Source organism: Pagrus major, chromosome 1 (genome assembly GCF_040436345.1).
Source record: "Pagrus major chromosome 1, Pma_NU_1.0".
Lineage (NCBI taxonomy): Eukaryota > Metazoa > Chordata > Actinopteri > Spariformes > Sparidae > Pagrus > Pagrus major.
Genome location: NC_133215.1, coordinates 8,590,992 through 8,618,928, shown reverse-complemented (window position 1 = coordinate 8,618,928; position 27,937 = coordinate 8,590,992). Strand labels below are relative to the sequence as shown.

The 27,937-nt window shown below is 40.2% G+C and overlaps 1 protein-coding gene across 3 annotated transcripts in view; it reads left to right on the top strand.

The window, feature by feature from the left end:
• Nucleotides 1-27,937, top strand: part of mad1l1 (mitotic arrest deficient 1 like 1) — a 95,610-nt gene that overhangs the window by 36,226 nt on the left and 31,447 nt on the right. The window contains exons 16-18 of one of the 3 annotated variants that reach the window (XM_073477330.1): nucleotides 1,242-1,435; nucleotides 18,653-18,803; nucleotides 18,909-18,989. In XM_073477330.1, coding sequence (XP_073333431.1) covers nucleotides 1,242-1,435; nucleotides 18,653-18,802 — 344 coding nt within the window. In that variant the 3' untranslated portion in view covers nucleotide 18,803; nucleotides 18,909-18,989. Of the gene's footprint in view, nucleotides 1-1,241; nucleotides 1,436-18,652; nucleotides 20,882-27,937 lie in introns of those variants that run through there. The other 2 variants (XM_073477321.1, XM_073477313.1) reach the window with 2 other exon arrangements.

Sequence of the window (27,937 nt, the reverse complement as noted above, 5' to 3'; positions counted from 1 at the left end):
ATAGAAATGGCAATCAAATGACACTGACTGTTGATGACTCTGCCAGTATCAATGGAGACTAAAAGTGGGCCTCAGCTGTCTGACACTGTGGTTAGATGTTTCAGTAGTACATAGACAAACATATGAAGAATGTTTTCAGTAAATGTGAACACTGACATCATGGAAGCGTTTGACTCTTTGCTGTTGTTCTGTTCTCTTCTCACTCCTTTTACCATTCCTAATGTTCCATTATATTAATGCACAATTACACCGATCACTTTTAACATTGTAAATAATTCCCTCCATAATGACTCATTTTTGTTCAGACAAACTCATTTCTCTGCCTTTTCAAATAAAGTCTTCAAATTAAAGTAATTATCGCAAATTGATTTTCAACAAATTAAAGCCGAGCTCCATCCCGCTTCTCCTCTCCGTGAATTGCTCTGCTCCCAGCTAGGAGACACAGCTGACTGCTTTAGTCACCACTACTCTCAGTGTATCACAGTGTTTTGTAGACCCTAAGTGAGCAGATGGAGTGCCTTAGGGATTTTATATTTGATATGGAGTCGTCCATCTATGCTGCTTTAGCTAAATGAGTTGAGCATGTACTTGTGGAGCTTCATAGGGATGACATCTTGAACATGTAGCTTAGACTTAAAATGGATTTCCTGAGCTGCCCATCCTTACAGTTTTCACTTTTTACTGTCATGCCTTTATCTGTGTTTAGTCTGTACAAGACACTGCCTGAATTCATGACAACAGCTGTCTGACTTCAACTTTTATTGGCCAGATGGCTAATGAAAAAGAAAAGACGGGCAACAGTGTTATCTTCTCCAGCTTAGCTTCGCCAACAGGCTAATATCAGTGTTGGCTTCACCAACAGTTACAATTTGAGTGCCGTTTGAGTTGTAACATTTCAGTGTTAATGTTGTTCCCCATCGTCCTTGTCTTGTACGATACAGACCGGACAACAGTGGTGCTGCCATTTCTGGTAGTTATTTTGAATTGGGGACAGCATCAATGCTGTCATAACTTTGGTATCATAACATATATTATTTAGTTAGGATGTTTCTATAATTGCTAAATTCTTATCCTAACATAAGATAAGAGAGGTTCCTACATGCAAGTAGGAAAACATGTGTCTGTAATAAAAAAGGTCCTAAATGACATGCTAAACTGAGATAAAACTTAGGAAGTTTCTGTAATACCCAGTATCCAAATATCTCATGGATGTATTCTCCCATCTTTTGTGTATGTTGCAGATTTACGTAAGCAGATGGAGAGTTCGGAGCTCAGGAACCAGAGGCTGAAGGAGGTGTTTCAGAGAAAAATTCAGGAGTTCCGCACAGTCTGCTACGTCCTGACCGGCTACCAGATAGATATCACCACTGAGAACCAATACAGGCTCACCTCAGTCTATGCAGAGCACATGGATGACTCCTTGCTCTTCAAAAAGGTACACACACTTCATATGCAGGGCAGGGCAATTTGAACACAATCAAATTGAATACTTTAATGTGGATGTATTGTGAATTTGGTACTTTCATAGACACAGTATTTACACACAAGGAAGCAATAAAAGTTATGAGAAAAAGTTAGGAATGGCCTTAAACTGCAGTACAACCTTTAGGACAAGACTATTCAAAACTAGAGTATACCACTTTATTATTAGCATGAACAAAATCCCAGATATCCAGTCTCATTTACTGATATCAGTATCATCAATATTTACTTAGCTTTGTATACATCTATATATACATACTTGCTGAGATCAGATATTAATGCAGGTTGCTATGAGCCACTGGCGATGTGGATTTCTGTAAGCATATGCACTTGATCATTAACATAGAAGTGTGAAGTTAAGAGAGAAACACTGTCAATATCAAATTTCCTACAGGCTGTAGCATCTGTGCGAGTGCTGATGTCTGTCTTGGTGAGATCACAAATGCTTCAGGAAGTGAAAATTTGACCTTGAGAGTTTTTTTCTCCCCCCTCCCCTTTCTTTAACTGTATCCCCTATATCCACTACTATGCATCATTAGGCCACGTTATAGCTTTGTGCCTGACTCGGCCGTGCGGGCAGAGGAACGCTACGCGACAGGGACTCTCCTCTGCTGTGTGTATTGAATGTGTGTGTGTGTGTGTACCTCATGAGTGCAGGAATGATGGTGTGTGTGTTTGTGTGTGTGCGGGAGAGAGTGATGACTGGGCAATGTCACAAGGCTGGGCTGCATTAATCGATCACCACTCCCCATACACTCATTGAGTGGGCTAAATAAAAACTGTATGTGTGTCTGTCCCCTAGCTGTTGAGCAAATCCTTTTTCTTAAGTAGCTTTACAGTGAAAACATCCTGCTGTGCTCCCTTTGCACTTACCTCTTTGTCTCCTTCCTTCCTCTTCTCTCCTCTCTCCATCCTGCCCTGCCACACTTTTTTTCTCTCTTTATCTCTCCCTTGTTGTTTATCTCTCTCCCTCTCTCTGTTACTCTCTGATCTGAGTGTGTAGCAGAAGCTAATCGCCGTGTTGTTGCTGTGTTGTGTTATGATAGGGGGGCCTCTAGCTAGAACAGAAGCCGTGGAGAATCTATACTGGCGAGGTAGAAGGCAGCCTTATTATCTTGGCAGGGTAATTATTGTGGTCAAGTGCCAGACGATTGAGCCTGGGCATTACTGCCTTGCTCAAGAACTTACTTGAATGCTAGCGGAGTAGAGGATAACACAAGAATAAGAAACAGGTTGGGTTTGAACGTGCACGTGTGCGCGTACGTATATCTTTTTTTTCCTTGCTGGTATGTCAAATCTGCTCCATCGAGCCCACCTGCGACCCTGCCAGAAGAGATAATTCAGTGTCAATATTGATTAACCTCAGACTGCGTCCATAGAACACACAGAAGGACACACACGCACACACACACACACACACACGTACACACAGTCGTAATGCCCTCATAGTGCGCACTGTCACACTCAAATGCACACATACTCCAATCTCAACACTCTCCGTCACACCACACTTCACCACACAGCGGCCCCACTCCCCCCACCCCTCTGTTGGCTGCACATGCATACAGATGTACAGAGACAAACACACACATACACACACAAAACAGATGCTAACACCTCCTGTATTAGTATTCTGGGTGTTCTCCACTGTTTGAGTGTGTATGACACACACGCCTGGTGGCCTATGGGAGCAGAGAAGCCTGTACTACTAATGTAATACGACACTCACACTGTGCACACACATATAAAGGAACACCCACACATAAAGGAACCATAAGTACACATGAATACAATGTACATAACATGCATAACTTGCTCTTTACGTGTGTGTGTGTGTGTGTGTGAGAGAGTGTAATAGGGGTTATGAGAATATAAAGTGGACTAATTGTAGGATGAGGCAGGAGTAAGTGGAGAGAAAATGGGGGATTTTGGACAGGAACCATAGAAGTCTTTACAAATAGGATTCTAATGTTATTCACCTCAGCAACAGGGTTGCCAGATAATCCCGCTAATATCCCCCTCTTGCAGAGGCACCCAAATCCCCCCTCCTATGGCGTAAGCTGTTTAACCTGCAAACTATCACATCCCCCTCCTCTCTCTTTTCTCACACACATCGCACTTTCACTCAAATGATTTCTTCAACCTTTATTCATGTTTAGTTTTCAGCCTTCTAACATTGCTGTAATTTGGTAATTGAAATGTTTTAACCTAAATTGTCAAATGAGATGTTTTCTGACTCATTCAGTCCTGTGTTAGTCTCAACAGGGATGGCAGAGAGACACAATAATAGTGGTAATTAAGACTGCAAGAAATGTTTTGTTTATTCGTTCTTTGTTACTTGGCTCAGATGTAATTATAACTACTTTATCCCCATTTCATCTCTCAGAAGCGTCAGCACAATTAAATGCTAACTTAGGGTTTGGGGGGGAGACTGAAACAATACTTAAGTGATAATACCTTTATATAACTTATGATCACTTGCTTAAGATTGATAGAAAATAAGTTACTGTTACTAGCAATGGTTTTTATTTGTGATTGATAGACTTACCAATAAAGTAAAAAAGAAGAGTAGTTGAGTTGGGTAGTTTTTCTGTAAATCAGCTAATTCATAAATTGACCAATCAATTCAACTGAAGTTCAGGGTTTATTGTGCCCCTTGACATACTCACCCTACCCAACGGAAATATCTCTGCACTATATACAACAACGCCATGAATTACAGCCCTAAAAAGTGCCACATAGCTGAATCAACAGCTCTCACAAGCTTCATAAAGATTGTGGTTTGGGAGGAATGCATTAGCTCTCACAGGTGTTCAAGATGTTGTGTCCAACCTCTCTTTATTTCACAGAACTGCTATAATTTTGCTTTAACACTGATTACTGTAGCATAGTAGAAGTCCTTTGAGAGCTGATGGCATTTAAATCAGCTCTCTAGTCAACATCATTACAAAAACAAAAATGTAAATGTTCCTTCCTCAGGATTGCTCTTTAACTTACTAGTGGCATTGCTCTGGGATTGGCGATGTTAAGGTTTAGACACAGGAAATCCAATGATTTTCCATTTTCTTTGGAGATCTGGAGATCCGGCCACATTGTGCATGATGCATACAGCAGGGCAAGTGGACGGACCTGTCGTCGCATTTCAATTTGCATCATCAGGACTCAACTGCAACTTAATGCAAATGAGTCCATCCGGTCTGACGTACCAGGCTCATGAAATTCAGATCGAACTGTCAAACTGGACAGTGCTGATAGAGAATCAAGATTCTGTTAATGCATTTTCTATTTCTTACTTAAAAGGTTTTCAGAAATGTATTTTAGTGCACCATTTTGCTTGCATGAAAAAGTTTGTTACCTCGCTGTGATGATGAAAATAGACGAGCCAAAACCAAATAACATTTAGTGGTCCAGTGCGTCCAAATGTGTCCTCGCCCGATTCTGTGTGTCTGCACCATTAGTCAGCTGTTAATTAGTCAATCATTCCTTAATATAATGACTGGATTCCTGTTAAGATTCCTTAGTGCTGACATAGTCGGCTAACATGCTAACTGTTTATTTCATCGTTATGTTAACTTTATCTTCTGTTTCCACAGTATTTAACCTAAACTTCAAAGTCAAAAGGGATCTCATTATATTGGCACCTTCATGCTGTTGGTTTTGATCAACCTTGCAGAATAAAGTCAGAAGTTAGAATGCGTTTCCGTTAACAGTCAGTATTAGAGTGGTGGAAAAAACAAAAAGTTAAGGGCTTCAAAGTCATCTATAACTCTGTGGGTCTTTTTATAGTGTTACAAACAAGAACCATTCAGGTTCAAAAGGTACTTAGTCATAGCTAGTTTATATGGGGAAATACTGCTTGTCAATTAATAATGAATTTATGCAATGTTATGTTAAAATGACTGTGATCACAGAATTAGTTTGATAGGGAAAGTGCGCATAAGATGTTTGTGTGTATTAGCCTAACTTGAGCATGTGTGTAAATCATATTTTTAGCTCACCCCTAGGTGAGAGGGCTGATTAGCATCAGTGATTAGGTATTTATGAGGCCCTGCTAATCAGTGAGATAAACACCTTAGCTGTGCAAGTGAGTGAGTTATTTGAACATTTTTCTTCCAGAAGTTTCAAGGAGGAGGGAGGCGCTGCTTACATATCACATTAACTTATGCCCATTTAAAATTACAGATAAACACACAAGCCCAAAAAGTCAGTTTGACATTGCATACAGTGATTAGATTTATTAGATAAGATAAGTTGTATTCATTTAAATAAAAAGGTTTTTATAAAAAACGTGTAATCCTGCTGGCTCAGACTTGTCAGATGAAGACCTATGATGTTCTGTTGTTCTAATTTCTACATGAGAAACTTTAGCAACTCAAGTTTAGTCGGATCATTAAAAAAACTCGAGAGGCACATTGTAGACAAACAGGTCTTACAAGTTGTGCGTCTCTTTAAGTAATCTCCCAAAGCAGACCCACTGCTGGGCTTACACACCTCTGCTATTGATTAGCTCATTAACAAATAAACAAACACACACGCAGAGCTGTGCTCTCCGGAGCAGCGACTAAAAACTTCTAGATGTTCTCTATCGACCTGACTTTTCCGTCTTTTTTTTTCCTTTTACTTTCTTCTTTCCTTCCCTTGCTATCTCTCACTTTTCCTTCACTTCCTTGACACCCTCTCCCCTGTCTTCCCTTCCTAATGAAAGGAGAAGATAGGATCTCAGGGCCGGCTCATTAAAACATACTCCCAATTAACTGTCAACCCTCTCACCAGAGAGAGATGGAGGGAAAGAAAAGAATCTGTGGAGGAATGGTGGAAGGTAGGTGATGCGTAGACAGAGCAGAAGGTTTAAAATGGCAAAGATCTCAAGAAGCAATGAATCGGTGCCTTTTGAAAAAAGCAAAATAATCTGTATCTTGGTCTCTATGAGAGGATGGGAGAAGGCAGAGGACAGTTAATAAAGTACAGTTTATGAACACTGTTGAGTCTTAATGACCTGTCTGTGGTTTATCAGCCACTTGGGAGTGATTAATGCCACACAAATGTGTGTTTGCCTGTGTGTAAGACAGATTGTAAGCCATCGCTGCATGAATGGTTCAGTCATTTGTCTGTTATAGCTTAATTTTAAAATAACTTTGAAGCTCGACACAGCTCGACTGTCGGGAAAGCTGCTGGCTACAGTTCCAATAAGATTCGAGCCATGGGAGCGGTCAGAGGGTGGTGCAGTGGGACTCAGCTGGGCCACTAGCCAAAACGTTTCTGGTGTCACTCTTTCTCACCCAGTGATAAGATGGTTATCTTTGCCTCTCTCTTTTTTTGACCAATCAGAATTAATGCTACCAGAGTGTTAGAGTGTGATTTGTAGCAGGCAGAGTGGCAACTACTTAAACTGATAAGGACCTCCAAAGATGTTGTGTTGTCCTTTTTAACCATTTTTTTTATTGATTAGAGTAAAGTGGAATGAGTGAGATCATTTTAAAGAGAATGGCACTTACAGCACATTCATTGCTCACAACAACACTATTGACAGAAGCCAGCAGTGTGTAAAAATACCAATAAGGCTGATTTTTAAAAGGACAGTTTTATTGATGCAAACAACTGCACTGTCTGTACTCCACATGTGAACACGACTGTAACCAAACAGTAGCAACAGGTACAGTAACAGATTCAACAGATAAAATAAGAGGGATTGCATTTTGTGAAGCAACCAAAGTAGACTCTGCTTTGTTTGATAAATCGATCAGGAAAGACTGTGATTGGTGGTTCACTGTGTATGCAGAGCCTTCATGCCACTCTGAAGTAACAAACTCCAATGTGTTTAGATCCCTTAAATTAGACTAAATTAGGTTGACCTCTCATGGAAAATGAGAACCGTGCAATTTTTGCGTTTCTATCAAGCAGCAAAAAAGTCGAAGCATGACGTGTTTGCGTTAATTTGCCCTTCTTGACATTGAAATACATGCGATGAGACCAAACTATATATATTGTGTAGCCCTATCCAGTATACTGTTAATCACAGAGAGATTTATCTGGCAGCAATAGGCCCAGTCAGCATTGTTTCAACTTGTTTGGCAAGGGCTTGAATGTAATGGACATTCACTTAGATGTAAAAATCCTGCACTGCTGATAAAGGAAATAATGTCGGACTTTGAGATTTTGTGCCTTCACCCATTGCACTATTTTATGAAACATTTTATTTTCACATTGATAATGCAGTCATGCATTGTAGCCTTTAAAAGTGTTTGTTTATAGAAGCCATTGTCTTGCATAAAGAATGCATGAAGAATCATATATCCAATTGAATCATAGCTTTGAAATGAAACGTTTATGGTACCTTGTGTGATACTTGGCCTTGCTAAAACCCCTTCATTAAGCATGTTGAATGAATGTGGAGACTTAAAGTGCTACTTTAATGTCAGCTTATTACTGGCTTTATTTACCATATTTATGTATTCAGGTTTCATCCATGAAGACTGTGCCTACTGTACTCCCCACTGTTCAGCTCTTGCTCTAACAATGTAGTGTAGCTATTTTTAGCTGAATCAGATCAAACAAGGTCATGATGCAGACTTAAGACCAATGCAGTTAAAAAAGATTGCTGAGCCATTGTTTGTGGGTTTGTAGTGTGTGTGTGAACTGTATGTGTATCCTAAATCTTCCCCTGTTCAAGTGGTCTTGTATTATTACTGAAATGACATTAAGATCCATTATGTCTTACATTCCCATCATAGTCATCTAAAATGTCTGTGTGTGTGCACATGCATGGGCTCTTGTTCATGTGTGTAAGACAGAGAAATAAAATGAATATGAAACTAAAAAGGGTAGATGAGTGGGTGTTAGGGAAAAGACAGAAGGCTTACTGGGACTACATTTCACTTTGCTCACTGACTGAAACAAAACACTCACTGATGTATCGCTGATAGCTATGAAGATAAACATGAGCAAAGCACTAATAAACAGTAAACACAAAGGCTGGTGGGAATACAAGGGTGAATAAATTAACTGGATTTTCAGTGGATATGACTTTATGTACTTAAACCTTCAGAGAGGAATCTTGGAGTTGAAATCCCAGAGAACGAAGAGAATGTTGACTCTGATTTCTCCTGACAGTTTCCTGTCCTGCTTGCCCTCAGGGTGTGTATATGCGTGTGTGTGTTTGTGCATGCACACTTGTGTGCGCGCTCGTTGGCGTCACTAGCTCCTCTGGTCGATGTTCGGAACATATGTCTGCTGTCTCCATGGTAACGTGATACATCAGAACCGCGCATAAGTCCACCTGAGGTCATGAATATTCTTCAACCGGAATATGGTCTCTGAAGCTCTGTGAAGAGTCACTGCAGTTCGCACATTGATGTTGTCTTCATAACTGTGCTCATCACTTAACCCCGTCAGTCTCATCATTTTATCCCCACATTGAGTTTGGAATTTAGAAAAAAGATCCAGTTTTGATAGGGCTGGGCCATATATACGATATATATATCATTATCGTGATACGAGACTATATATATCGTCTGAGATTTTGGATGTTGTTATATCATGATGTGGTATCGGTGTTAAAGGCTGCAAAACAGTAAAGTGATGTAATTTTCTTAACTTACCAGACTCTTCCACTTGTTATAATACTCACATTTACCCATTTAGTCATTATATCGACACTACAGATGATTATTTATCATAAATCTCATTGTATTAATTTTTTGCGAAAGTACCAATGGTCGTCCGTACAATATTGTTGCAGTACCAATATTGAGGTATTGTCAAAAAATATTGTGATGATTGATTTTTGTTGCTCTATTCTAACAGTTAAGTGCTTTTGAGGACATTTCAAAATATTGAGGATATATATTGTGTATTGGGAAAACAGTTTAAAAATATTATGATATTATTTAAAGGCCATACCGCCCAGTTCAGTTTGACTGTTGAGCATCAAGGTCATAAAGAATCCGATTAGTCTGGACGTTAATAAGTGCACTCAGAAGGATTCACAAATATATTTTGTAAAAAAACTGTCTGCAATATTTTGTTTTTACTTATATACGTGTGTACTGTATTTAAAAGTATTTGCACTTTTCATCAAACTATACAATACTTGGATGTTGTTTAATGTACTTTTACAAAGTTGTTATATATCTAGGTATAAGACAGGTTTGTGTTACGCAAACATACAATTTTAGCTAAGCAATTCCAACAAGCTGCATTACACGTCTGCCAAAAACTGCGTCTGTAACGGTAAATATATGCGGATAACAAACTGAGTATCACTGCAAATTCACAGTTAGTTTGGAAAAAGCTCGCCTGTTGCTGAGCTTCCAGCAGCTAAATCTTGTTTACCAGCCCAGTTTGTTTTGTTTGACTCCTATCTAAAATGCATACTGCGTTTTGTATTGGGTTCTGGCTGAAATTCACACTGCATATAAATACCCCTTTTTCTTCCTCACTTGGAATACACTGTTAGGAATATTAATGGTGAAAAATCCACTCCAGTGGTCGGGTTTCTCCTCTGATAGTCCCAGCTTTGTTAAATACTACACAGAGGTCAGCGCACTGTCATCCTCTCAACTCTAACTGGCTGATTAATGACCTGTCAATCACACATCAAGGGTGACTCCCAGGGCTGAGCAGTGTTGCATATTTTTCTCTCTGTGTCAAAGTGATTCACAACAGTTCAAAATCAAACAAAATATGATGAAGTTAAGAACCAACAGGGAAGCTGTTCTTGATGCCATTTCTGTGAGCTTAGCCCACTGCCACCGTTAACTCCATTTGAGTTATAAATGCAGATTTTTTTGACTTTGCTCTCGCTTTGAAATGCTCAGTAAATGAAGTTGAGGCAAGGATGAGTCAAATCCAAAATAAACAAAACAACAAAGAGTTGTGAGTTCTTTGAACATCTAACACATGTTAAGTTTTAAGGGTCTTATATTGACAACTGTGACTAATTCCATGTTTTATTTATTTATGCTAGTGAGCTTCAGGTTGATCAGTCGTTGGGTTAATGGTGTTTATCATACCCCTCACAAAATAGTTTTCTGTTAGATGTATGTATTCATTAGTTATTTATTGCTCGCAACATGAACAACGCTTTAACAACAGTAAACAAAAAGCTGATTAGAATATAAATATGGATAGAACTGATGCTGATTTAATTATTTTTGGTGAGAGCTGTACCCCATCTCTCTCTCTCTCTTTCTCCCTCTCCATCCTCTCACTGACATCCTCCTCCCGACTGCAGAAAAATGCCAAAATCTGCATTTAAATTGAAAGCTATTCATCTGCATATTTCTGATTATTCAATTAATTTGCCTTCTGTTTTTTTCACCCCCACCAATCAGCAGCCATACAGTGGAATTGTTTATTGTTGATGATGAAGCTGCTGTTGGTGGGAAAGGGGTGTATTTGTTAGTACCGTATATGTGTGCAGAGCAAAGGTGCAAATGAGAATTGAATAAAAACTGAATTGGAGAGACATCCATGCAGCAGAGGGAGGAGAGGACAAGACAGGGAGGGTGAGGTGGAGAAGAAAAGTCCCCTCATTAGCGGCAGAGAGCGGAGACAGGGGTCAACTGATCTGTGAACGGCATGCCATCACCTCAATATAGAGCCATCTGTCACATCCTCACATGCACACGTAGTCTGAGGACTCTGTTTTAACAGTAAGCAGTATGTCATGACTGTAAGGACAGTGAAGCTGTCTTTAAGCATTTCATATAGGTTTAAACAGCTCTGAGAATTGTGTAAATTGTAGGGGAATGGTCATCATCTTTCAGCCACATTACTTGTCTTGCCAATCACAGTTACACATAATAGAAACCGCTCATTAAATGGAGATGAGAATGCAGCAAGCTTTTCAAAGTCCAAATAAACAAAAAAAAATTGTTGTCTGGGGACCTAAAAGTTGCAAAACAAGAATATAATTAAAACATGCTTTGAAAAGGAGCAGCTGTTTTCCTTTTAAAGTAGAGTTTATGTTTTAGGAGATGTCATGTTTTCTGAGTGATGCGAGTTTGTTTTTTGCAAAACAATGATACAAATTACTACATTATGAAATAAGTTGGAATTAGTACAGTAAAGGTTTGTGCAGTTTGTTAGACTGCCGTGATTAATTAGGTTGCATTTAATTAGTTTTGGTTACATTTACATGAAACAGTTATGTTGTTGCAACCAAAACCATGAATACATGGGATCAGTTGACTCGCCTAAGGAAAACCTGTTTTTTTGCCTATTAAATTAAAACAGTTACATCCACAATTTAGCTGAATCGCTTACATCACAATTAAAAATGTATTTTAGAAAAAATAAATTAAACACCACTTTAGCCAGACAAATTTGAAGAGAGCCATGACAGTCACGGCGCTCGCCCATGGTTACCCTAACCCTACCCAACCCTTCTCCCTGAGCCTATTCAAATACTTCCCACCATTATGCCACAAGTGATGTGAAAAGCAAAAAAGAAAAGAATAAGAATAATGCAGAATGGTTCTCAGTAGAGCACAAAACCTCTGCCAAGCCCCAACAGTCCCCTTTAATTCAATCAAGCCTAATCCAATATCAAATACAATTTATCATCAAGATCCATGCACTTTTGCCTGAGAAATTTACAAAAATAGCAAAAAGTCCTATCTCGCAAAGTTAAAGAAAGTGAGAAAAAACTTTGATCCGCACCAAAAGTGAATGAGTCTAAGACTCATCCTCCATCCGTTTTTCACATCAACCGACCAACAGACCCGTAAACAAAAAATAAAGAACATGGCGAAAACATAACCTGAAACATAACCTATGAAACATACTTTAGAAGTAAAGCTCATTTTAAGGTCAGGAAATAGCAACAAGTAGAGTTGCCTCTCATCTTTGTGTTGGCAGTAAAACAAAGGCCTCAGTCATTGGTTTCATGTGTTTCTGTCTAACTGTCTAAGGGGCGAGGGTGTGCACCTTTACTCTGAACCTGTCTGCTTTGGGAGAGAAGCATGATTTGTCATTCAGGCAGCATGCAGCTCCTTGGTTGGATGAGGTCACTATAAAGCCCCGCCCTGCATCTCAAGCCAGGAAGTATCGATTTCCTTTAATTGGATAGACAAATGAAAAGAGGGGATGAATGGGATAGCACTGCTCCTCTCCATTGTTGAGGTGTGTCCTTCTTCGGTTTTGTGTGCAAGTTTATCTTGTTAGGTTCTTACCGCTGATCTCGGGGAAACAAATAAAAGTTTTATTCCGTCTGTCTGTTTTATATGCTAGGTGAGGTTGATGTCATGCTGTAGAAGGAACCTGTAGTATTGATATTTACCTAAACCTCACGTTGCATTTTTTCTGCATCTCCATCCCTTTGCTGGTGAGAGAAATCCAGTTGTTTTCAAATATAAACAGATCGTGTTAGTTTCATAAAGGTCAGATATTGTTTAAAACACTTTTTGGTGAAGTGTGAATATGCAAATAAACATTGATAAGGTCAGTATTTGAATAAAACTGATTTAAAGAAATACCTCCCCTGACCTTTTATTAACTTCTGTTGAATTTGTTCCCTGCATAAGGAAGGAGAAACAAGTGGTGCTGAATGTTACACTCTGGGGCACTTTAAAAAACACTTTGCTTCTCTTTCAACCATTACATTTTTTTTTTCTTGAAAAATTTCTGTTGAATTTTAGTCAAAAACTACTAATGAATTAGTCAGTCTGCAAGATGTTTTACTATTTGTGAATAGAATCACATAATATTAGTGCTTCATTCAAGTACTTCATTAGGCAGATGAGCCATTAGAAGTACAGCTACATTTGCTGTCATTTAGGCAACCAGGTAGGGTCCCTCTGTGAAACATTACCAGAACAAGCATGCTAATTTCATTAATTCACTCATAAATCAATTATGCACTGATATTAGTAGAACAACTGTCAATCATTTGAAGAGCGCTTTCATTTTTCTTCCCCAGAACAACAGGATGTGTTTCAGCACAGTCGACTTTTATTTGAACTGGCAATAGGCAAGCTTTTTGTTTTAACGTATCATTATGAAGTAAAGTGTTGATGGCACAATTTACTGACTGTAAAATAAAGACACCATTGGCGTTTAGATTGGTTCCCTACAAACTTTGCTTTCACTCTGCTATTTTGTATGCCAGCGGGTCACAGGATCTCTTGGGAAAATTAAGGCTGACTGGAGTTCCAATCAGGCTGGCAGCCTTTCATGTCTCCATTATAGACTTAATGAATGAATAAACTTGTGTTTTGTCCTGTTGTTGCTGGTAGTTGCCACTTTGAGGAGAACAAAGAGAAATCCAGTTGTCTTTGCGACAGTGGCACCCACAATAATACCAGTTGGAAACGCTTGGAGGGGGAGAGTTATCCGTTTCCACATGAAGACAGATTACCCAAACCCAAGTCAAACACAGAAAAGAAGCACTGGTTTAAAAAAAAGAGAAGCAATTGGCTTTTGCGATTTTCTGGGTTTCTGTGTTTGGTTGTGTTACTGACTGTGTAGAATGTAGATTATGCAATTATGGTAGAGGACAGAGTTGGAAGCATTATTTCTTTTCAAACATTCCTGGCATGACATTTACTTTTGGTGTAAACTTTTAAATTACAATTGGAAACTCTCTGGATACAGCAGGTAGAGAGGGAAGGAAGATACAATTAAAAGGTGAATTACAGCATCATTAAACAGAAACCCCATCATTTACACACTGTTAATCACAATGTTAAGGTGGAATTGTCCTTCAGCGCAGGAAGTCCAGCCAGTGATTCTCATCTAAACTTACGAACTAGATGAATAGCAGCATTCACATAAGGAAATATTTCCCCTCTCACTAGACACTTGCCATTCAAGCAGCAAGGTTGAGTCCATTTTACTGATACAATCAGGAATAGTAGACAACTGCACTGAAGATTACCTTGACCGTATAATACCTCAACATTACACACATGTACAAGACAATCTCTATAACATTTACATTTATGTCTTATCTTTTTCAAATACATCTTTATGTAGGTGTAATTTCATACCATTTTGTTTGGTCTGAAGTTTGAATGTAGAAGTACGCTGGTTGAAAAACAGACATCTGAGACACAACCTTCACCGTGTGGGATGTTTGTGTGAAGGCTTTGCACATCAAGTGTCACCAAGTTATGGAGTTGTTATGCTTTCCTTGTGTGCACTGGTATCCTGTCTACTGCTCTCACTCCCTTTCACATGATGAAGACTAGCCTTGGTGGAAATGTCTGTGCACACAACTAGCCTTGCTTTTTCTTTGACACTTAATAGATGTAATTGGTCAGTCAGTCCACTCACCACTTTCATCCTGCCTGGAAGGTCTCAAGAACTCTTTGATAGCACATATCTATAATTAACAGAAGATGAGCCCCAATAATTTTGATACTTCCTTGATGTTTCCTCTAGCACCACCAACATGTCAAAAGTTTAGTGTGAAGTTTAGTGTGACCAATAACTTGGTTTATGATCACATTCCCATCAGCCTCAGCTGTACTTTGTCTGTTTAGAGCTAATTAGTAAATGTTGGTGTCACGGTCTCGGCAATATTGTCATAGCTTTGTCAGAGTGAGCTCGTTAGCATGCTGACGCTAGCATTCTGCTCAAGCCACCGCTGTGCCAAAATAAAGTCTGACAGGGCTCCTAGAACGCCTGTAGACTCTGAGTCTGTAAAGAAAAAGACAATTCAGGGTTCAACGTTAATGTTTTTTTCCCTTACCTGGTCAGGCAAGTGGGTCAGAAATGTGTTTGCACAAATTCAGTTCTTACGTGCTCCTTTACAAATTGTTTTTCTATTAGCAGTTGTCAAGTAACGACAAGACCTAACCGCAGGCCACTAACAGGCAGGGCGGCTGTGCTTTGGCCCCACACCAGAGAGGGTCCATCTCGGGTGCGGTGTGTCTCAAGTCGGCATGTTTAAACTGGTAATGGAAAAGCGAATCAGTGCGGCACAGTTAAACTAAAACAGTTGAGTGGAAAATGGATTCTCCTTCTTGTGCTTACTACCTTGGGTTTACACTAACATCCCCTTCCAGACCTAGACCACTGCCACTTCAGTTTTGTGCCCATAACCTCTTTTTTAATCTTTATAAATCTGTATAACCTTTGCTCAGCCACCTGTGTATGTGTGCGTGTCGGCAACCACATTTGGACACTTAAAATCCAAATGTTATGTAAGGACACTGGTGTTTCTCCAGACGATGAAGCGGTTATCTCAGTTTTCCTTTCCAACTGACTGTGGGAGGCCTCACCGTCCTTGGCTCCCAAAGGCCTCAATCAACTCGTCCACTGTGTCTCTCACACACACACACACACACACACACACACACACACACACACACACACACACACACACACACACACACACACTCATACACTAAGTCTGTTCTGAGGACAAACTTGGGCAGAAGGTGTTTCAGACATTGGGATCTCCATGGTAACTGCTCGCAGTGTTTTTCTTTGATGTATGTGCTTCATGTTCCCAGAGCCCCAGCAGTTTCTCGAGCCGTGTGCACACACGTGTTTGTGTGTTCGCTTGTGATGAGAGTAGCAGCCTGAGGATATGGCATAGCTTTCAGACAGGCATGCAGGGAGAGCAAACACCAGGGACCGTCAGGGAAATAAAGCCTCAGAGTGAGGCACTTAGATGGAGCGGCGGACAGTCGTCACGAGAAAGCTGGTGTGATTAGAAAAGCCTCTCTGCGGTGTCCAGGCCTGTGCAATAAAGATTGATTTAGAATGAAATAAAGACCACATAGAAGGAGTAATGCTTGAGGAGGGGACCAAAACAGTGCTGTTGTGAGGTGTCCTTCATATCAAATGTTCTACAAATGCTTGTCTGCTAAATGTAAACAAGATTTTAAGTAATAAGCTATGTTGAGAAAGTCCCTCCTTAAGTCAAAGTAGTCATACTCTAATTTAGGAAGCAGAATGTCTGAGATGCTTTGAATTATAGGATTTGTAGCCTCTGTCAGTTCTCCCTTAATAACATTTTACATCCCAAACATGTCAGCCTCATTTGAGATTTTTCACCACCTCACCGTTTATTCATACATCAAACCCAGAGGAAGGAGCTTATTTTATACTTTAGAGTTCTTTGTTTGGCAACTTTTTTGATAATGACCCAATTAATGACAGGAGTACACATTTAAATAGCACTGTGTCCGGGTGTCACGGTGGCCTAGTAGTCTAAGACGCTTACCACGTAACCGCAACAAATCCAGATGGAGACCTTTGTTGCATATCATCCCCCAATTTCCTGTCTACAGCCTCTTGACTGTACACTGTCCAAAGAAAAGGCCAATTGCCAACAAATACTAATAAAAAGAAAAGATAATGCCACAAGGTTAAAATGACTTATTAGAAAATAGGAAGAAAATTGAAATAATAAAGCAGCAGTAGCTTGCATTAGCTTGAAAGACTCCCTTCACATATACAAAAAAGGACAAAATCCTGTAGATGTCTTTTTCTTTTTATGTTTTGACAGCGGTGGCATTGCCCACGTCAGAGTGAATGTCATCTTCTCTTGTTCTTTTAAGCTGGAATGAAAAGGCGCCATCAAAAATCAGTTTTTTGGTCTGGAATTCAGAAATAACTTGATTTTCTGTAAGGTAAAGAACTGCTGTTGCAATAAACATTGTAAACTGTAGGAACCATAATCAGTTTATAGGATGATAGAATCACTACATAGAACGTTCTCCTTGAAAAAAGTGGATTTAGACTTGAATTACTCTGAAAGAAGACTCCATTCAGGCAGAATGAATCGACTGTGCTGTTGTATCATAGAAATCTTACTAGATAGACCAGATTAAGCCTTTAAGTGAAGATGAGCAGGAAGCTTTCAGTGCTAAAAATCAATTAACCCTAAATCTTCTCTCAGCTTCTCTCTGTCAGCTTTGACTGTAAGCTAATGTTGGTTGCATTTTTGTACATTTAGCTAAAGAACAACACTGAAACAGCAAGTCATTCTATCTGTGTCTCTGGAGCACTCTCCATACTGCTTTTAGCCTCGGTTTAGCACTGTGCAGTCAGCTAGCAAATGTCATTAGTTCAGTTATCCTCTCCTCTCTCCCATTAGAGATTTGTGGCTGTTGACACAAAAGTGAACAGCTGAGTTCACCTCATCCTGTTGTGTGTGAGGAAGCACACTAATTGGTTTATCAAGTAGGATTTACTTCATTTAAAAAAAAACAAAAAAAAAATCAGCTACCCTTCTTTCCAATGTCCTATTAATAAAGCCTGTTCAATTTTCAGATGATAATGCTGAGCTTAATTGTATGATAATGAACTTCCTAACATGTAGGTAAGAATTATCATTTGGTAGCCTGTTGCTATAACTTCTGGGAGAGAGTGAGGAAGAAAGTCTTCACCTCCAGCAAAGTGAGTTTGACTGCGAGATTGTTTGTATATTTGTACATTACTCGTTACTGTACATTAGCCATCTACTTTTCACCCTCTCCTCATCGTAACATTACGTTCACGAAGTAAAGTACATTTTCCCTCTGGCCTCAGTCAACATAAACACACAACAATGAAGGTCGACTGCAAATAGAAGTTATATTACCTCATCACCATGCATCCTGCAAAAAGAAGTGTAGAAAAGTGAGAAATGGTATTAAAAAATACTTGTATATGCTAGTCAGATCAAGATCTTCATGACAGCAGGCGGTTGGTGCTCATACCGCTTTTCTAACAACAACAAAATGTTGCTGCTTTAAGTCAGATCATATTCTATCATGTTTTTTGGGAAGATCTGTGTCTCTTCCACACATTGATGCAGGACATTTCTCAGACGTCTCCATATCTTCCCAGCATGTCATGGGACTGTGCTCCTCACTACCTTCCTCCCCTCCCTGCAATGCCTTAATTACTTTATCCCTCGTTTCTCTCCTCATCCTTTTCTCCTTCACTCCATCGCCCCGAGCTGCTCCTCATTCCTTTTAATTAATCCACACAGATTTAGACACCTTCACCCTGCTGTGAATGCGTACACACACACACACACACACACACACACACACACACACACAACACACACTCACATACTCACTTGACAATCCCCTCTAGACAATAACAACTTTAAGTGAGCTTGCTTCACTTTGAAAGTTTTTCTCTGGAGAGGGATGTAGTGAAAAACCCAGGTCTTATTGTTTGGTATTGTCTTTTGATACCTGTGTGTTTGTGTCTCTGTGTGCAGGGCTCGAATGGAAGCATGCAGCTCATGGAGACCGAGTTCTCCAAAACTCTGGGAGAGATGGTGGCCCTTCATCTGCATCACCAGAAGAGCATCCCGGCGTTCCTCTCTGCTGTGACCCTCGACCTCTTCAGTCGACAAACCACAGTCTGAAGTAATTTGACACCATTTCAGACACGAGGATATAGAGTTTAAGATGGTTTTGTTTTTAATTTCCTGTGTTTTTCGCTTTCTTCCTTGCCTTCTTTCTGTCTCATAGGATATTCACAAAGTGTTCAAAATGTGACGGTATTTTCTCAAAAGCTCTGACATATGAATAGGGCCGTCAGTGCTGTGTTGTGGAGGATGAACACCTTGTTTGATGGAATACCTCCAACTTGCATTCAGACAGCTATGAAAGCTACTTGGTATCCCCATTTGTACACTGAATATTTCATCAATGACACATTGAAAGATACATTTTTTTTTAACACAACAAAGTTGTCATCGAAACAACACAAAAACGCTCGGAGTTGGAGCTTTTTCTTTTGTTTGTTTGTTTTTTTTACAGTGGGATTTTGCAAGAGACTTCCCACCGAGTTTAATAAACACCGCATGGAGCAAACGCTATGTTTGTGTGGGTCTCTGGATCTGCAGCAGACGTGTTTTGCGTGGTCTTTACCAAGTCTTTGACTCTTTTTATTCCGTCTTTTGTGGCCTTTCTCTTGGGGCCTTATAAAAGGTTTCACCCAAATGTTTTGTGGTTGCAAATAATCCAAGCCAGTCCAAAGATAGAGTTAAAGAATTCATTTGAATACAAGCTTTTTTTCCCTTTTACTTGTGTCCTGAGATGAATTGGAATTTGAAGTTGGTTTTCATCAGTACATCCATACAATTTTATTATTCTGATTAGTGATTATGTGCTTAAATTGAATATAAAATGAGAACTTGTATCTCTAGACCTTTCTATTAGAAGGGAAGATACAGAGATGAGAGCTGACCTTGCCTCCCTCTCGACACATTCAAAATTGGCTCTATGGTTTGACTGTAGAGAAACAAAATCAATATTTGATCTGTAATAACCTCACTAAATCGCAAAATACACAGTTCATATGCACAACAGGCATTATGATGTACTCAAATGGAGAGAGTTCAAGAGCGTTTGTCTGCCACCTGGCCCTGTTGCATGCCCTGTTGACCTCAATAAGCTCGTCTCTTGTTTTTTCTTCATTGGTGCATAATAGAGAAAACTGAACAAACAGCCATGACATCAAACCATTTAAGTAAGTAAGTAAATGTGTGGAGTCATTTCAGGTATTCTAGACAGAAGACTCGTGGATGTAGGTACGGATGTTTCTAGCATTTGCAGTAAGTTTAGGATGAGATTACCTGGGTTGCAGTTTAATCAATTTGAACAAATGTGTTAGTTCTCATTAGCTTGAGCCGTTTGTTTAAAAAAACAGTGTCAGCCTTATCACAGATAACCGTTTTTTTATGACAGGGTTTTTACACGGTAGACACATTCTTTCCTCGACTCACCTTCTTCATTCATATTGATAATAGTGTGTCGTAAAGTAGAGATTGGACTGAGAGAACACACACACACACACAGATCACAGGGATGCTATAATGTCATGGAAACATTTTCGCTGTTGTAACCTTTGTGACACAAGTCTTCGGATGTGAATTTGATCAACTGTGAATTTTTCCTATTATTCATTTAGTTAATGATTGCGCCTGTGTGTGTGATGGCGCGAGCTCGAACATGAGATGAGAAATTTCTTGGTAGCGATAAAGAGAAATGGCAGAAATAAACATGGGGTGAAGAGGAAGCGAGGGAGCAATCCAATAAAAGTGAGAAACAAAAGGAAGTGAACTGAGAATAAAGCCACTTATCACAGCGACAATATAAGATCTCCAGCTGGCGCAGCCATATGTCTCATGAGAAAACATATTCTCCATGTACAGTACATGCCACATACTGTCCTTGTTTTTCTCTTCTTTTTTTCCATGCCCTTGCTCATTTTCACGACACCACATCTTCTGCACACCCCACAGCTTTCACCTAAAGGTGATCTTTTAGAGGGTTTCATATTAGATGTGCAGTACGTATAGCACTCGAGCGCACAACACTCTCCTACAGCCGTGTGTGATGTATTGTGCCTTTATCATGAATGCATCTGATAAAATGACTGTACGTTCTTACCCTTTGACTTGCTGAAATGTAATCAATAAAGCATATGTGTGACTGACTGGGAAATTTGAATTGACTTGACAGAACATAAATTCCGCAGCAACATATAAGTGTTATTACTCACCTGCCGCATGTCCGAACAGAGCGAGATCAGCGGCTTATGAGAAACTGGAAGATTCAATAACTCTTCTCACCACCCTGTTGTCTCGTGGCCCTGTGACCCTGGGTGCTGAGTCGTCAGGTGAAACTCCCTGGTAGGTTCTCCAAAGGCTGTTAGTTCAAGGCTAGAGGCCAGGCTACGTGTGACTCAAAGGCCTCTGTGAAACAGTGTCTTTGTGAAAGAGCAACATCAACAGGGACTCCTGGAAGGAATTCTGTGGTTTTCCTTTATCCTGGTTGAAAAAGAGAGTAAGTGGGGAAAGTGGGAGGGGAGGGGGAGAAAAAAAGGGTACACCAGAAAAGCCCTTCACCTGTTGTGTGTATTCTCTTCATGTCTGTGACCTTCCACAGACAGTTAAACTGTAGTGAAATGCTGCTATAATGTCGATATGACTGTCCACAGGTTGTTTGTCAGGTCTATTTTCAGGCTGAGCGCTTGTCGTGATAAAAGCAGGCGAGACTCCGAATCTCTAGATGATGCGCTGCTGCAGCCTCGCTTGGCACGTGCGTGAACCACGCTAGTCACGGCAGCTGTGTGGCTGTGCTAACCTGTTTACATAGGCACTGAAATGAAAAGCAAGACTTTCTGCCATGCACACGCACTGCACATGCAGGATGTGTGTTCAGCCTGTCAGTGTTGTGACTCTGTTGCCATCTTGGCATTGACTCTGCTGACCTCCTGGCCAATCCAAAAATGGGAAAAGAGGTGAAGCAGAGGCAGGCCGAATGAAGCCTGGTGCAGATATCTAGACAGCAAGTGGCTCGCTGTCACTCAAAGTGGCCATGCCCTTAACTATGCATAACTTTAATTATTAATATGATTGAATGAGTTTTATAGGAAAAAATCCACCCCCCATAAAGTGGTCACAAACAAGGAAATTATCTTTAGAGACCACACACACTGTTGTTGTTTTTTATCAGGCTGTAAACATGTTTATTTTTTCTATAAAGTTAGGCTTTTTAAGAGGAGGTCTGTGGGGACTGACCTGCTTTCGGAGCCAACCACAAGTGACCATTTAAGGAACTAAAGTTTTTTTGGCACATCTCCGTTGGCTTCATTTTTCGGGTCCTGGAGGTTGCCACTTGGTTCAAACTATTTTTAGTGCTTCGTAAAATAACTTGACCCATCGTTTATTTGAATGAGGCCGCTCCATTGAGGCACTAGAAGTGCAAACACAGGAGAGCTTTAGCAAGAAGAAACACCGGGTTATTCACCAAAAAAATGAAAACGGCTCAACTATTACTGCAATGCAATGTCATCTGGCAAGGCACTGCACTGGGAAATCAAATGTTCACAGTCCTTGTAGATTACTGTAATCTGGACACCAAATTTCTATTTACCTGGTGAAAAAAATACAATGCTATAATTTGCCAGAGCAGTAAAATCCATCTTCATAATGTTTTAAACCACTGCAGCATTTTAGCATCTCATAAACTGTCACATACATTGCACGACTTCCTTTATCATATTTCACTATCTCACCCGTACCTGAAGCACACCTCCTCTAACGCAGCCTGCTGTTTTCTGTCTGAACGCCTACCAAGTGTGACTCAAAGACCTTTATCTGCCTGGACCAGGATACCAGGGGACCCCTGGGAGTGCAGCTTGTAGGCGAGCATCTCATGGCTGAGCCTGTACCTATTTGCCTGCTCAGCCTCAACCTGAAGAAGTAACATGGGGGCAACCACCCACAAAAATGAACAAGTGCACAGGTCCAGTGCGTTGCCAATTGGGTGGAAGGGAAATTTTTATTTGCTGAACCTTGCCAGCAAAAACTAGCTTTTGGGAGGTAAAATCTCACCCCTTTGTCACCGCAGTGGAAGGTGGAGAATTACCAACTAGATGTAAATATCACCTCTATGGACGGCGCCTGTTCTGGGGCTCCCAGATAAAGGCTGGACTGGATAAAGTTTCTGGTGACTGCCTTGGTGGCTGTAAAAGAGCTGGACACTGAGAACGAATCTGTCAAGCTGAAGACCGAGGTATTCCTGGCTTAGGAGGCCAGAAAAACAGAATCTGCTGGTCACAGGAGCAAAAGCTCAGATGTGGGACGAGTTTGAAACCCGATACTGTTTGGAAAAGGGCAGACACTTTCAAAAAAATGCTCGGCAGGTGATTGTAAGAATGATTTCTCTAATAATGTCTATCGCAGGCTGACTTCAGCCAATCAGATTAACAGTAGGACAGCGCCACCACCAACAGAGCCTGTCGGTAAGTCACAGTCCTGCTGAAGCTTGTTCAGAAAAGAGCTGCCATTGAGTCACATCTCTTGCTGTTTGTCATACCTAAACCACTTCCTACAGTAAGTGCCAGCAGTTCCTCATTGGTTCAACCAGTGTTCAGCCACAAGCGCATCACTTGAGGCCAGGAAAGGTGGATATACGATATCACATGATCAAGTAATCTTGCGAATTCGAGTTGAAAACGAGTTCAGCAGGTCATAAAACAGGATTTATCTGACAAACTGTCAGTCGACACAGGCAGAGGTGAGACGTAGTCTTCCCAGGCATTTCTGAGCAGAGGAGAACAGCTGACCTCTTTGAGAGATATGTTGGATGGTGGAAGGAACATTTTTTATTTCATTTCCTTGGTGTGCTTTTACAATCTAGAAATGTGTATAGATAACAGCAGAAAGAGCAACTCTGTGGTGATTCCTGAATGTGCTTCTATGGCTGTAATGTTTGAGTTCTGCCTGCAGAGAAAGAATAGTAAAACCTTCTCTATTCAGCTGTCATCCACTTTATTTCAATTTCGGTCTCTCACTACCTGTTATACCCTAATTTTCTTCCTGCCCCTCATCCTCTGCGCTTTTCCCGCTTCTTTCCACTCTTTTATTCATTCCTTTATCTTTATTTCATCAGCCCATCATCTCTCAGTCGAAAACAATTAGTACGCCCCCTGATATCTCATTAACTATAAATGAGATGGCAGAGTGAAGTTGAAAATGCCAAAGCTGAGCTTAATAACTCCGCAGCATACATCAGGTTTCACACACACACAAACACGCACCAGTCCTCGCCGAGCAATAAACAATCCATTTTGAAAGGCCTGTTTTTAAAAAAATAGGCAGCAGAAATAATTTCAAGGCAGCACTAAATTTTTAAAATGCATGTTTAATTTATAAAAAAAAGAGTACAGGAGTGGGATTTCAACTTCATCTTTCAGCATTATTTTTTTTTTTTCCCACCACAGAGAAATATTGATAAGTGAGACCTGCTGAGAAGAGACATCCCCACTACAGAGGAGAATCTCAGCTGGAAACCAGAAAGACTTATGGGGCAGAAAGAGCAGAGAGAAAGAGGACCTGTCACTTCTGTCTTTCATCTCTCATCCCTCTTCTCTTCCTGTCTATACCTTCTTCACTTAACTCTCCATCTGCCTGTTTCCACTCACACAGGAAGCTCAGTATCTTTTTCTCTGAAGAGTCTTTTTCCCGCCTCTTCCTCCAGGCTCCCACTCACTCCTTCGCTAAAATCCCAGCAGAGAGAGACAGAGCAGCTGTCGTGCTTTCGTTCAGATCTGAGCCTCTTTTCCTTGGGTTTCCCTCAGAGTAGAAGCAGCATGATATTGTACTCGCTGAGAAAAGGTGTGTGAGAGTGTGACGAAGCCTTCATGTGTACATACAGTAATGTGTGGTGGGACAGCAGTCAAACTCTATTTGCGGTTTGACCTTTTTTTGGCACCTGAATTCAGTCGAACCTTTACCTGTAGTCGCACTGTAGCTAATGCTCATCTTTTAAAGGGTTATTCCTAAGTTTTGCAACATGGTTCTTACTACCATATTTTTTGGCCATCATTTCCAGCTGTAATAATACAATTGTTCGCTGAGATCTAGAAATGCTCCCACATTACTTAAAAGAAGCCCAGCAGGACAGAAAACACGAGCAGTCAGATGATCATAAAGCTTTTGAACAATTAATCACAGACCAACTTTCTGGTTCAACTCTGACCTGATACATGATCTAACAACCCAATCGCCACGATTAAATGTTAGTACTTTTCTTTCTTTCTTCTTGTGACAATGCTGTGCTTATGCTCTGGTTAGGTTTAGGTTTTGGCTTAAAATACCTCTTTTAGTCGCCACGGGCGGGCTGGAAATGTCCCGGGGTCTCCTTAAAAACACCCGGTTTTGTCGCTACAAACACAACTGGAGATGACTAATCCTTGCGTCAAAAGTAACCGTTTTTTGTTGGCAAAAACGCAGCTGGAGCGATCCCGAGGTCTCTGTTGGGTTTTCTCTTTTTCTTTTTTTACAACCTGTCTGAACAGAGATATATTGATATATTTTCAAATGAGATATAGTTTATGACAATGCCGTTTGTATCATTGTAGTGTTGTAGGGTTGTACTCTCTCACACTCTCCGTACAACCCTACATCACCCACTCACAAGTTCTGCAACACTGAGGGAGACACAGCGCCCCAGCTCTATTTTAATCAGTCTGTTAATTAGTCTACAGTGCGACATAGGCCTGTATGTTGCACGTGCTGCACAACAATCTGTCTGTCCATGAATAAAGTTACCGCAGTAGCACACTTGCAAAACAGCATTGAGCTGTGTGTGTGTGTGTGTGTGTGTGTGTGAGAGAGAGAGAGAGAGAGAGAGAGAGAGAGAGAGAGAGAGAGACGCTTGTTTGTGTGTGAGGTGAATCATAGTGCATCGCTGCTCTGCCTGGTAGTCGTGTGACAGTGAGACGGCGCCTGGTTTAGGGCGACAGATGTGTTTGCAGCATAAAATACAAAATGCAGCACAGCGATGGTACAGACGTTTCACACATGACAAGTATATAACGTAGACTCTGTCCATGCTATGTGCATAAATAAGTGAAGATATTTAAAACGATGTCTGCATTTATTCTGTACTATTTTCAGCTGACAGATCATAGGCAACACTGAATTTTAAGTGTCTCAAACTGCAGTGGACTTTATGTGATGCAATTATAATCATGCTCGTACTCTACTTCTACTAATGCATTTGAGGCCTGTGCTGCAAAACTTTGAAACCTCTAGCACCATCGCTACAGCATGTAGAGAAAGTTAACAGCCCTGCTATTTGCTTTATAGTAAGGCTTGGCAATACATACAATATATATCATTATTGTTTAAGAGATTATAGATTATATACCATATTAGATTTTGGGTATTGGTATATCGTGATAGGGCATAATTGTTAAAATCAATTTCAAATCGAATACGTTTTATTTATATAGCCAAAAATCACAATCACATTCTGGCCCATACCGCCCAGCCCGATCAGGTTTCTTGCTCCATCAGTATAGCCGTGTTCTCAGATGTCAGCAATTAAGTTGATGATTGCAATAAGACAAGCTGTCATTAAAGATTGCTCCACTGATTTACGACAAAGTCTTTTTAAAAATTGATCAAAACCGTTGCAGCAGAACCAGACTTATCAGAGATTCAGATCTGTTATGCTAGTAGTGGTTACAGTAGCCTTGAACTGTTAGCCTCAAGCAGAGATGAGGATCAGACCTCTGGTCTGGTAAACACTTCTTTCTCCGCAGTCACAGATGTGTTTTTTTGTTTTTCATTTTCAGACTCTTAGTCTTCAGCCCCGACTGACCTTGTTTCATCATATTTTCACATATACAGCACCTTCTACCCAACACCTGTATACAGACTTTGATGTTTAAAGTGGTTTAAATTCTTTAACCACAATCATCCTTTAATTTCAAGTATTGAATTTATTGGCTTGATTCCCAACCCTTTTGGATTGGGACTCAAAATGAAGTCAGTTCAACAAGACAATGAGCCATGTAGAAGCAAGAATATCCTTTATTTCAGTCAGAAATCATGTCAAAAAGTAATATATCATTTTCTGTCTTATCCCTTTTATTATGTTATAACCCCATAGATGTACCATGGGACCACTGGCTTAGCTCATTCACTGATCACACATTGTTTACCTTAAAATTTTGCTGACCATTTTACAAAGCAAACCTTTATTTGAAAAGCTTTCAGGATTGATTTCCTGTGTTCCGGGTCTCCATTGTGTTCTGGCATACCCCAGTTGACAATACAATGAGCTTGCAGAGACATAAAACCTGAAATTGGAAATCCATCAGAGTGCTTTTTGTTTTTGGTTGTTTATGCTATTGTCATTTTGTAATACACCTATGAGCAAAGATTTCTTTGAAATCTCTTTGTGGCAGTGACTTTCACAAAGTTCTGACATCTAAGATTGATCAGTGCACCGACTGCATAACATCAACGAGCTACAGGACAAGCAATGTGATTTTTTTCTGTTCTGCTTTTGTTTTTGGGGGGTTTTCTTGCATGGACTAAGTTTCTGTCTGTGGCTGACTCTGAAATGTCAGTTGTCAGTGTGAGCTCGACAACACCAACATGGAGAGTTTTTAGATCACTCTGTGTTCCCTATTTGATGACGATAACAAAACTTTGAGAAAACCTTAATGTGAGGAACTGTTGATTGTGATGGATCACCAGAGTCAACCATATTTCAGGTTTCTGAAAGTTGAGTTTAATGCTTTCCAGACATAAACTGCTATAAAGGGCTGTCTGAATGATGGGGAATCAGTCTTTAAATCAGTCTACTTGACATATTTGGAAACCGTTCGGTAGCGATGTAATGTATAGATGGTTTTCAATTCACTCTGTGGACTAAAATCTGATAAACCTTCGAGGTAAAGGAAATGACAGAAAGCAACACAGACTGCTCAAGCTTTTAATGGGTTGTTATTTACTTTTGGACAAATAAAACATACAAAAAAATAACTGAGATATGCTTAATGACAAAACAAATCTAAGCAGCACAAACTCTGCTTAAATTGACACGGCTGTTGGTTTCTGCCAAAATATGCAAAGGCCCTGCGGTGTCCTTAAACAATGCACTCTGTAAATATGTAACCGCTGCCGCTAAGTGTCTCTCAATCGAAACAAAGAAAACAAAAGACGTAGTCTAGACAGTAATGGAAAGGT